The following is a 12689-nucleotide window of genomic DNA, read 5'->3' on the forward strand; positions in this document are numbered from 1 at the left end:
ATCTATCACTTCAGCTGTAAACAGAGCCTTTTTGTCTTCACTCAGGACTTGTAAGCAAGTGAAGACATCTACACCTCCTTCACTATTCCAGTGCACGCAAAACCTATTTTATTAATTATTTGTCTCGGTTAGGTTTTTATCATCATGGGACATAAGAAACCTATTAAAACCCCATGTTTTTCATCTATGCATATAACAAATCAGGAGAGAAGCTGTTTCAAACGTTAAGTACAGAACTATATGCAAGCTGTCTTCTAAAGCAGTAAAACAACATTCTTGTAGTAATGGTGGTATTGAAATTGATGAGGAATATGCTAGGGGGAAAATTTTAAAAATATTTTAAAATATTCCTGAGCTATTGAAGGATCACACACTTACCAAAAGTTGACATAGTTTTATAAAGTCCTTATAGCAGCAATTAAATATTAACAAAAATATACAAATTACTGTCTAGTGTCTAATTTACAATAAATTGTGCTCAGACACACTATAACATTTTGACCAGTCTTAAACATTATAAACATCCTTTGAGAGCACATTTTGCTCAGTCTCAGCTCTCTCCAGATCAAGCTGGTAGTTCATATGTTTGAACCTTAATGCCCTGGTGACTGCCAGCTAGCCCATGTTTCTGTAAAGTATGTTAAAGAAAAAACTAAACTAGACTACTATACAAGAAATTAATTTTTTTAGCTATCGAAGGCAAAACTCTGTAAAGTCATAAAGAAAAAGGAAACAAAAAATTTGAAATTCATCTACTTTTGACATTTTCTCCTACTCTACCTGTAACTGTTCAGAAAAAATTAAAAACTATTTCTTTGAGGAGGAGGGTATGGCTTTTTTGTTGTTTCACCAGTAACGAAATTTTTCGTAATGAAATTACAGTAGCACCACTTTCTCCACAAAGTTGTCTTCTGGTTTTACTATATAAATACGTACGCCTTTACTCATTTTTTACAGGTGCAGCAGCTGTGCCTTCGCTACCTTTCACGTCAATTTCAATTTCTATTTACAGGCCCGCGTACAAGTTTATGTGCCTTCACAGAATCAAGGGGACATCTCTAAGTACAAATGTCCTTCTGCCAGCTCTCTGAATTTCAGCAGGGAAGAGCAAAAAAATTTTTTGCATGATACCAAATTGATTAAATCAGTTGCCTCATCAGCCTGAAAATCAATTTTCATAGTCACCAGTACTAGCCCCACCCAGAAGGCATAAGCAAATCCTTCACTGCATGTTCTGAACAGCCTGTTCACAGGGCCCAGTGACTTTCTCTTAAAACTTTTAAAACTCACTTTGAAACTGCTGTTTCTTGGTTTGAACTACAGAAGTAATTTTCCATGTTACTTACTGTGTTTCACAAGGAAAGCTTTCCAGTTTTAGTTTCACGGAATCTCCCCTTGTGTTACAAAAGCAAGAAGCAGTGTCCACTCTACCTTCTACACAGAATTTGCTCGTTTTATCATTAATGTATTCTCTTTTGCATATCCCCTTAGAGTCTATGTCTTTTCTATCCTACATCAGATGGGCATTTGACCTAGAACATTAGTCATTCTCACTGCATTTCAGAATTTCTACCTCATTTTTAATACACTGACCGAAATGACTATCAATCATGATCCATTTTAACATCAGTGCAGCTGAATTAAAATATCAGCAAAAACATGTACATAGGTAAGTAAATTTAAATTATAGCGACTCTTATGTATCTTCCAGCACGACAAATCTTTTCAGATGTTCATGAAGGCTTGCTAGTTTTCCAGTGATAGAAAATATACAACAAAATGACCCCATAATTCAAATCTGTACTTTCAAAAATCAGTGTGCTTTACTATTAGATTTAAGTGCCATCACTAATTGCTGATGAAATGCACTGACTCGTTCTCTCTGGGCTGGCCAGTTCAAGACGCAGCAAGATCTGAACATTCCTCTTCTCAGGTGAAGTGCATGATACAACTTGAAATCTTGGATATCATGAAGAAAGATCAGTATGATGGAGTCCCGACTTTGCTCAATAGCTTGCTGAAGCGCATGATACACCTTGAATCTGAAGCAAAAACAAGACAAAAATAAATGGGTTTTTTCACACGGGGAAAAAAAAAGACAAACAGTTTTTAACTGGGGTCTTAATGTCTATTTTGTGATATAGAACGGTCATTACCTTTCTTAAATTAGTTGCCTTCTAACTAAAAAAAAAAATTATCCTCTAAAAATATAACCTAAGTCTACTATCTTGATATACCTTTATTTAGCAAAATTCCTTTCTTTAAAAGATCACTACATAAGAAAGGTGAAAAGACTCATTTAAAGGCAAATAAAAATCAGCATTTTTCAAAACTGTAATTTTAAGGAAAGCAATCTCCACAGGTGGCAGCTTAACTTTTTGAGAAAAAAACAAAACAAAACAAATGCCTAAAACACTGACTGAGATGTTCAAATGTCCAATAGTGTATGTACATGCAGAGCAATTAACTTTACTAACTCAGGAATTATTCTGAAGTTATAATATATTAAGTAAATTTATTAAAGCGAATTTTGCATGGTGGGTTTTTTTAATTAAATGTTATTTTTTATTAAATCACACATAAAAAATTATCTGGTTAAAAAGATCTCTTAAGAGCTTTTCCCCCTTACAGATAAAATTTTATATCCTACTCACTTTTTACACCAGGGATCCTGTAAGAGGTGTTCAGTCACAACAAAAATAATCTTCCTGCTCATTTTTATACTGTTAATTGTGGCTTCAAATTCAGATAAGCCTGCTTCAAAGTCCCGTTCTTCTAAACAAAACCTAATTTCAAAGTGGTTATTTTTTTCCAGAGAAATGAAATTTTTAGACACCCAGTTCTTGTCCTCTCTTGCATGAATAACGTAGGCATCATAATAAAACTCTTCTTGTTGTCTGTCAAATTCTTTAAAACCAAGTATTCGATTTACTAAAATATTCCAGTAGAAAGCTATTCTCCACCCTTCAAAATGGATAGTTAGGACAATAAAAATGAGTAGCATCACAGTAGTGGTAGAGATCACAAAAAGAAGTTTAAATGGAGCACTGTCTTTGCAGGCCGAGCTATCAAAATACAAAACCAGACTACCATGATATTTAGGTGGGGTGTTGCAAATATACTGAGACCGTAGTCCAGGTATATTTACTTGGGTCATATTAAGCCAATCAGCAAACCAAGCGATGCTTTCACAGGTACAATCAAAGGGATTGGAATCCATCTCTAGTTTTCTCAAGCTCTTGAAAGGTGGGCCAAATACTTCTTCTTCAACTGAGGTTATCAGATTTTTCTGAAGGTTCAATGAATTCAGAGAGGCTTGGTCATCAAACAGAGTTGCTGGAAGCAAATTCAAATTATTCGATCCTAAATCCAAGTGTTTTAATTGAAACAGACCCTTGAAAACCTGAACTGGAATTTCATCAAGCCCATTTGATTTTAAATTAAGAATTTGCAAATTGGGAAGATTTTTTAAAAAAAGAACAGGGCCATCTGGATTTGCATGTTTCCAAAGTCGAGCTAAATTATTGTGCTGCAAATCTAGTATGTCAAGTTTGTCAAGTCCATCAAACAAATCTTCTTTTATGTTTGCTATGTTGTTATTGCTGATGTCCAGGACAGTCAGGTTTCGTAGAGGATGAAAAGGCGAAGGAGAAAGTGCCAGATTACTGCAACCTACCTTCCTTAGCATCAGTTTCCTAAGGCTTGGGACAAAAATGAATGATTCACTTCGCAAAGTCAAGTTTTTATTATAGGAAAGATAAATATCTTGTATATTAAAGAGACCTTTAAACTCATGACCTGTGAGCTGTTGACTAATTTCATTGAGACCAAGATCAAGAATTTTCAGATGTCCCAAGGAAGAAAATGCCCCACTTTCTATTGTAGAGATTCTGGTTTTTGTGAGGTTGAGAACCTGCAAACTGGAATTACCAAGTGATGAAAATGTTTTATTAGTTATTCTTTGTAAGTTTATGTTGCAGTTACAGAGACTCAGGTATTTCAGGTTGTTCAGACCTGTAAACATATTAGCAGTAATTCCTGGAAAATTGTTATTATCCATTATAAGGTACTCCAGGTGGTATAACCAATGAAAGGAAAAATCTTCTATTTTCTCAGTAAGTGAATTCATGAGATTGAGATATTTAAGGCTGGATAATCCATAAAATGAACGTGAAGATACATGAATATTATTATGCTTCAGGTTTAAGTATTGTAAACTTGAAAGCCACTGAAATGAGTCATCTTCTATCACAGACAGAGAATTTTGGGAAAGGTTTAAAATTGTAAGATTTGTTCCTTGCAGTCCCCGGAAAGTTGACTTGCGAATGTATGAAAGTTTCACGTAGCTGAGTGAGAGGTTCTGAATCGCTGTGTTTGATAATTCTGTACAAAGTTTCTTTGTGCGATTTTCACCAAGTTCAACATTGTTCAGTATGAGGCCAAACAGATTTCCAATTGTCTGTAAACATCCCATATGAAACTGAAAGGAAACGGAAAAAAAAGAGTCTTGACCTAAACAAGGGGATTATGTAAGAAAGCTGACCAATAAAGCCAAGACTTGGAAAGGTTTTCAAATGAGATTTTCAAGCAGAATAGAACTACTACACTCAGATTGTTTCACAGCCAAGTTCAGACAAACACTTCTTGGAGTTTACACTTCTTGTGATAATACTTCTATAATTTATAACATGATTATCATACATCTAAGTAGTATTTTTTTAGAAGAAGATAGGAAGTTGCTTAGTGAGATGCAAGTTAATTACAATTTTCTATCCAACTACTGAAACTCTGTCTCTAGAAGTATCCTAAAAATTGTGATAATATCTTTCTTCAGCTTTCTTTTATTGGTATCTGTTAGGGATACCAATATCCTAGTACAAAACCAGATATACTGTAAAAAAGTTATTAGGTCTTCAGACAGCCAAGAAGAAACCTAGTTTCTCTGTGCAAGCAGAAGCTACTATGAAATGTAATACTCACACCTGCTTCCACAATATGAATCACAAGCTTCTATCATAGCACTGGCCCCTCATCTTGATTAAGGTATCAGCTGAGTGATTAAATACTCTATTTGTCAAAATTATTCAAATGCACAAGGCTGCTTTCAGATAGCAGTACTGTAAAATCTGAGTAGCTGAAACTAGCATTCAGTAGCACTGCCCAAGAAAGGAGCAGTCCTATCTACTTATCCACACACTGTATCCCTGTGCCAGTATGGCCATACATGCAGTCACATAGTGAACCAGATAAGGAACTAGTGTAACTACAAGCTAACCACACCAAAAAAATCTGTAGAGTTTCCCCAATGATCCAATGCATAGCCTCATTAAAGCTAGCATCAGAAAGAGGGAGGGATGAAGTGCCCAAGCAAAAGACAGTGGTGGGATTACCTCTTAGCAGTGGTACAAGCTTATGCCACTTTAAAATATTCTTATAATTTCAATGTAAAAGTTCTTTAGAGATCAATCAATTGGGAAACAAAACAAACAAAAAACCAAACCAAACAAACCAAGGAAATTCAATGCGTATTCAGTATGCATATGCTGAGGGTCAACTAATTTAGAATTGCCACACCATCACTCCTGAAAGAATCATATTATAACACTGAGAAGCAGGTCAGAGAGCACAGTCAGGTAGGTGAAAGAGATGCACACCCACGTTTGGTTTTTTTAAAGGAGTGAGTATAGTTTTCTGCAATGATTATTTCTCTGGGGTACCCCATAGGCACAAGTGAATGTTCTCTTTTATTAACTAGGAAGTAACACCTGGATTGTGTAATTAGCCTTGTGTAATATCAACTTTTTCCCTGCTTAGTAAGTATGGTAAAAAAATCTGCATAGAAAATACCAGGTAAGGGTTCTCAGAGCATCTCGATCCAGTTTTTGCCTGAGACCTCTGACCAACATGGAACCAGCCTGTGCCAATTTCAGTGCAAGGAAGATAATTATATGTACCACTACTACAGGTCAGGAGTGATGCTCTGTACAACAGAATGGTTTTATCTTTGACCTCAGTGGATCAAAATTGTAATATAAATGCCATATAACCATAAAGGATAAATCAGAATAGTTCCATCTTATACTCACACCCATTGAATTTCTGTTCAAACTCTTCCTACCTCTTTCAGTGGATTTGATGACAAATCAAGGCTATTCAATGAGGTGTTGCTAAGAAAACCAAAGTCGTCTTTTTTTAATTCAGTGATTTGGTTACTACCCAACATGAGCTCATGAAGGTTCTTCAACTGTTGCTCCAATCCTAAATTGGCCGACTTTAAAGAATTATGAGATAGATCCAAAATATTCAAGTTCTGGAGAGAAGATGTATAACACAAAAAAAAAAAAAAAAAAGAAATATTTCATTAGAGTCTGATTAGAATTAGTTGCAATGCTATAATTAAAATAAATTTGTATTAGGGAAATGGCAGCTTTCAAGCTCCTGCAGGAAGAAGCCTTCTGTATCTTTCAGACCTGTTACTTTCATAGCATTCATGGTCTTAATCTGCTAAAGTATCTACTGCAAACCAAAGAACTACTTTAGCTAAAATTCCTTAATTCACTGAAAGCCCTCCTGCTCCAGATAAAGTGACAAAAGCCTAGAGGTGGCTGCAGTTACAACTACCACAGTATTAAACATTGCATTCCACTCTCTTTATTGTGGTCCAGCCCCACAAATGGGATGTGAGGACGGGGAAGAGGAGTGCAGTAGCAGCCTAAAAAGATCAGTACTGTACACTTTGCAATACTTCAGCTCATGCCCAGGTGCTCAGATTCCTCCTGCACCTGCAGAGGACGATATGCTGCCCTAAAGGCAAGTCTACAGAATGTGCATGGAGGTGTCCCAAGCCTGGTCTTCATCAGTAACGTGGCAGCAGCAAAGTGAGGAAGGCTAGAACTTCAGTTCTGTTCCCAGCATGGAAGCTGACTGCATTCATATTTAGTTGAGAGTCAGCAGTCCTACAGTGCAAACAAGTACATTTTATATAACTGAACTGGAATACTGTGTTTAGCAGAAAAGTTCAGACCTGTTCAAAACAACATGCACACTCATTAGAACACTGAAAAACAATTAGTATCCACACAGTGTCTCTACTTTCCTGTGTTCTTAGGCTCTTCCTTTTGCATGATTCTCTGCCTGGTGCAAAGACAGTGGAATAGTCCTTTCCTGCCTCCTGTGCTGATCCCCCAACCTCTGCTCCAGAGAATAGTGTTTAACCACATGTAAACTATCAGGAAAAACAAAGGTAGAATAAAACCCCTTTTACTCTCTGTCAGTTCTTAAAGTCCTGAGAGACACTACATTCAACCTAAGCGCTGGCCTTCAAGGTCTGAATAATTACACGTCAACCTTGAGAACCTAGGCCAGCTACCACTTTTAGACCCCAGGCAACTCAGATTCCACACCATCCACTTTGCCAAGTACATCAGCTGCTGCTGCTGTTCTCTCAGCACATATCCTGTATGGAGAGGTGCCTCAAAGGGATGCAACAGGGAAAAAGGAATGGAGAGCATTGATTCATAAGGATGGCTGAAACTCCTGTGTGCTTTAAAAGAAAAAGCCACTAGGCCTCTTCTTTAGAAAAACTGTGGATTTTATGTTGGGTATTTTCAGATGCAAAGGCAGCTGTTATGCACACACCCTGCAAAAATACAGTAATTTCCCTATTTATACTTTATTTATATCATATTTATACTTTATTTATATCAAAATGTGCATTTCTAAAGCTTACCTCCAGGGTTTTGAAAGGATAATTTTTTATATTTAGTCTGTTGTATCCTAGGTTGAGTTCAGTCAGGTTGGTGCAGGAAGCAAAGACTCTGTCAGGGAGCTTAAACAATTCATTATGTTCTAACTTCAGAATCTGCAACAGGGGCACATTTTGGCACAATTCTGGTTGCAGTTTAGAGATGCTGTTGTAGCCTGCATTCAGGTAAACCAGTTGGCTGTACTTGGTCAGATTTGCAGGACCTAGCTGTCTTAGCTGATTATGAGAAATGTCCAAACTTGTTATATTGTCTGGAAGATCCAAGGGAATTTGAGTAAGCTTTAGGTGACTGCAGTCAGCCATTTCATTTCGGATCTGACATTGCTTTCCAACTGATGTACACAGCCAGCAGACAAACAAGAGTCTGACAGATAAGCCGCTCCACCAAAAAATAGCACTTCCCATTATTTTATCTGCAAAGGCAAAATGAACACAGTGCAAATTACAATCAATTTGACTCAACTTGCATCTTAAACTGAAGGCTACGCCAGCCAGGCTCAAAAAGTATGTTTTATACTGAGAAAACACTCAGTGTTTTTAACCCATAAAGTAGCATTCGTTTCTGCAGAAGAGTTATGTCTAAATATCTCTCTAAATAAAGAGTTTTATTTAAAAGCAATAATATTGTCTAACATAAAAGTAGGTATGTTCAAAAAGCTACCAACTTTATCTACTATCAATGCAAATTTCCAACCATTTTCCCTTTTCTGATTAATTTTGCATTGCTTTAACATGCATAAAATACCATAAATATAATAAATTGTACACAGGCCCCTTAATGTTAATCATTGAGCTCTGAGCTTAACTACATATAAAATATTTATAGTTATATGCAGTAAGAATACATAATATACCACTTCATTTTACAGTTCTTGCCAGTTTTCATTTTACAAGCTAGTCACAAAATTCTAACCATCTTTCCATCTCATAGCAAAAGAAGGAATACCAAGCTATAGAAAAGTGTATGAGAAAGTAAGAGTAGACAAAATAAATCTGTACCAACCTAATCAGAGAAATGGAGAAGAGCCAAAGTGTAGGCACTACTCATAGATTCAATACATTTATCCAAATACTTCCAGGAAAACTTATACATTTAAAAATTTATATACCCCACCCCGGACCATTTGAACATTTCCATAACAGTATCAACCTCTTTCCATTCTATGGCTCTTCCTGTTTAGTCATTACATTTCTAATGAATCTCAGGCTTTTTCACATTTTGTTCATTTTCATATAGCATCCATTAGATTTAAATTCACCTGGTGATCTAGTAATGCAGCTTTACTGGATAAGGAAGAAAATTAATTCCACATAAATTCTGACCAGAATAGAGCTGTAAGAACTCAGAAAGGTTTGACCAGCCTGCTGAGTCATAGAGCTTGACTAATAAATAGCCTTTCTGCTAATGAAGAGTTCTATGTACCTTTCATATTATTCTCTACAGAATTGATCTTTAGTAGAGGGAGAACAAATACTTTGTGAGTGCTTGCCAGAATGTTTTTTCCATGCTTTAGCAGAGAACAGTAAGCTTAGGTTCCTTTCTTCAATTTTTTCTTTTTTTAAAAACAGAAAGCTTATACTTTCAACCCTGAAGCTATAAGTGTCTCCACAATCTCAATTCACACATATCTGTATTGCCTTCTGCCAATAAATTTGGAACCTACCTGCCAACCTCAATTAACCAGTGAGTTAAAATCTCAGTATCATGGGCTCTCCCAGCTAGAGAATGGTATTAGTGCCCCAGTACAAAACAGTCTATAGTTGGTAATTTAACCTTCCTAGACTTAACAGGAAGAGCTTCTCAAAAGACTAAATCCCAGGAATATGAGCTTTCTTAGTTCTACAGTTCCCCTTTTCTTTTTCTTAGAACCTGTGTTTAATTAACATGATCAAGCTTTGAGCACCTTAGAGTATTACACAATAGCAAACAATAAAGCAAGAAATGAGACAAGAAATTAAACCAGCACATTTGTATAGAAAAAGAAGAATCCTTCAGAACTGATGTTTTCTAAAGAGACAAGTTTCCACTAAAATAACAAGACACTCTAAAGAACTGACACTGCAACCTGCAGCCAGGCAGGAGTTTAGAAGGTCAGACCTCAGCAGAGTTTGGCTCCATAGCTGACCTGCCTTTTCAGAGGGCACACTTTAGGACAAAAAGTCACATTATAGTGGCCAGAGGGGAACCTTGTGAGTGCCACTGTGAGAGCAATCTGACCATCTAAGGATAGACATTAGTAAAATCCCATGGAAGTGAGGATACAAGCGAGGGATAGACAGACCTAAAGCATAGCAAAGGCTTACACAAAGGACTGCAAAGGATGACTTAAACCTTAATGAAAGACAATTCCCTGCTGGTTACCGCATGTTGGCCGGACCCAAGTCCTGCAGCTCACACAACCTGGCTCTCCACTTGCTCACCACTGGCAAACAGGGAAGGGGTGGGGACAGCAACTGAATCTGTTGGTCCTGCAGGCAGCTTGGCCTGCTACAGCTGCTGCCAGACACAGCACCCGTGTCCCTATAGCTGAGGAAAATAAAGGCCCACTTGTCCTACCTCATTCCTCTGCACCCTAGCTGCTGGAAACGCTAAGGAAAACAAAAGGGAAGCTTGTCTGTGACAGAAGCTTGCATCCTGGTCTGCATCTGTCTCAGGGTTTGTTTTAGGGTGATCAGATAGCTGCCAGGCTTTGCAGCAGTTGTTGCCAGCTCCTCTCCAAGTTTGAAAGGCACAAGAAATGTATTGCACAATCACAAAAAGGGAATTCTTGGCTGACTTCCAGCAAGGCCCGATGGGCTGCCTTTTTCTGTTTTTTTCTTGGAGGAAATCTGGAGTCAGTTTTATGTGTTTTAGCTTTGACGGGGGGGGTCTAGTGAAGAAAGCACACACCCATTATCAGACTTAAAGGACACTTTTACAGATAGTCAAAAGACAGAACTACAGTTTTAACGTTATGAGCAAGAACTTTAAAAACTGGAGAATTTAGCAAGAAAGCATTCAGCATCTCCCAGGGAGGGATTTTCCCACTGTACCTATGTTGCTTTTTCTTTAAAAACACAAAAATATGTTCTGCTTGCTGGGGACCCATATCCGGGCACAAGCACCAAAGCACACTCAGTGGCACCGACTTGGCTTGAAAGTTAAGAGAAACGCAAGATCAAAGAAATCATCTAAACTCCTGAGCAGCACTTTGCCTTTGCACCTCGATATCCACATTTATTACTATGAAGTAAAGAATTTTACCCACTCACCTGGGGCTTTATCCTCTTTAGTCTGGAAGCATCCTGCCACTGCACGAGTTCCTGAGCCCACGAAAACCATGAGGAAGCACTCTGCCCAGAGCCGGAAGAAGTGAAACCGAAATTGTGGCCAGGCGCGGCGTGGGAAGCGGGACGAGCGGCCGGGCCGGCTCCGGGACGGGGAGGGGCGGCAGCCCCGACAGCCGCGGGACGGGCGGTCCCGGAGCCCCGGAGCTCCGCAGCCTAGGAGCTCCGCAGCCCCTGCCCCCCCTGCCGCATCCAGCTGCCCGGGGCTGAAAGGTTTCGGAGGTGCCAAAGGTGGAGGTGGCTCAGAGTTGCGCTGCCACTTGTGATGGCTGACAGAAACCGATTTAAGTGCACAGACGTGTCACAGATGAACACCAGCAGCATCACGCAATCCTGCTTAAAACTCGATTACAATTTATTCCTAGCTGTTTCCAGTGTCTCTGAAAATCCTCGTGGACACACCCCGAAAGCAGATACCCTGAACAACAGATTACTGACAGAGGAATATTACTTTTTTAATGTAGAAACAAATCACCAATGGTACCTAGAGAGCCATGTAAAATATTCCTTTTTAAAAGAGAATTTTTTTATGTGAAAGAGTAATATATTTCATTTTTAAGAGAGATAATCAAATATTTTTTATCTTAAAAAAAATGTTTTGAAAAGTCCAAGCGAAAGTTTCAGTTGTAGCTTTTCATACTGTTTATGAATTCCTGTGTTCCTGCTTTCCCAAAGGCCTGTCCATCAGTTTTCCTGGAGAGGATTTCCTCAGTATAGGCCTGTGGATGTGACAAGAAGTGCTACTGCTTTGGCTACACTGGCACTGATGAATCCTCTGCAGGGCTCATCCAGCTGTACTTAGGACACACCAACACCTCAGTTTGCCTTACATATTTCAGTAGTTGTGCTGTCCCCTCTTGAGTGAAGACTGGGTAGCTGCAGACTAACACAGGAAAGAATAAATTGGGATCTATTTATTCACTGAAAGTGTTTGAAAGCCTGCAGCAGTGTGTTAACTGCCTGCCCATCAGGAGCTCTGGGGAGGGAGGGAACTTGTGCTGGTTTCTACCCTATATCACATTAAATCTGGGACTATTGAGAGATTTGCTGTGGAGCCCAGGAGGTAGGCTGGGTAACAAAGAGGTTAGGGCCCTTACTTCCAGCTTCTGTTCTCTGAATTCTTTCAGCAACTGCTGAATATAAATTAGTATTTTTTCTTGGAGTTGAGACACAAACTGAGACCAGAACCAAGTTCCTTTGGAGCTGAAAGGCTCTAAAGCCTCTTTCATTCCCATTTCACAGTTAAACCTTGATAGATTCATAGAATCATAGAATCAACTGGGTTGGAAAAGACCTCTGAGATCATCAAGTCCAACCCTTGATCCAACACTGCCATGGTTATTAGATCATGGCATTAAATGCCACATCCGGTCTCATCTTAAAAACCTCCAGGGACAGTGAATCCACCACCTCCCTGGGCAGCCCATTCCAATGTCTGATTACTCCCCGCCTGGAGGTGTTTTTAGCCCCAGGATAGACATGCTTTCCCTGCCTGCAGAAGTAGGACATGCTGCAGGGGAGTTACTCCTCCAGCAGAAGGCAGCAGCTTTCTGCTCCATACCACACATTCCGTACCTTTTGCCTAATGCCCACGGGT

At 38.7% G+C, this 12689-nt stretch overlaps 1 protein-coding gene across 3 annotated transcripts in view; it reads right to left on the bottom strand.

Annotated features, from left to right (window-relative positions):
- Window positions 1–81: 81 nt before the first annotated feature.
- Window positions 82–12689, bottom strand: part of TLR3 (toll like receptor 3) — a 35259-nt gene continuing 22651 nt past the window's right edge. For 2 of the 3 annotated variants that reach the window (XM_027636062.1, XM_027636063.1), the window contains 4 exons: window positions 7730–8178; window positions 6119–6310; window positions 2655–4480; window positions 82–2042 (listed from right to left, as the gene is read on the bottom strand). In XM_027636062.1, the coding sequence (XP_027491863.1) occupies window positions 1814–2042; window positions 2655–4480; window positions 6119–6310; window positions 7730–8170 (2688 nt within the window). In that variant the 5' untranslated portion in view covers window positions 8171–8178 and the 3' untranslated portion in view covers window positions 82–1813. Of the gene's footprint in view, window positions 2043–2654; window positions 4481–6118; window positions 6311–7729; window positions 8179–11017; window positions 11127–12689 lie in introns of those variants that run through there. The other variant, XM_027636061.1, reaches the window with a different exon arrangement.

This window comes from Corapipo altera, unplaced genomic scaffold, assembly GCF_003945725.1.
Source record: "Corapipo altera isolate COAL_440 unplaced genomic scaffold, ASM394572v1 22b, whole genome shotgun sequence".
Taxonomy (NCBI): domain Eukaryota; kingdom Metazoa; phylum Chordata; class Aves; order Passeriformes; family Pipridae; genus Corapipo; species Corapipo altera.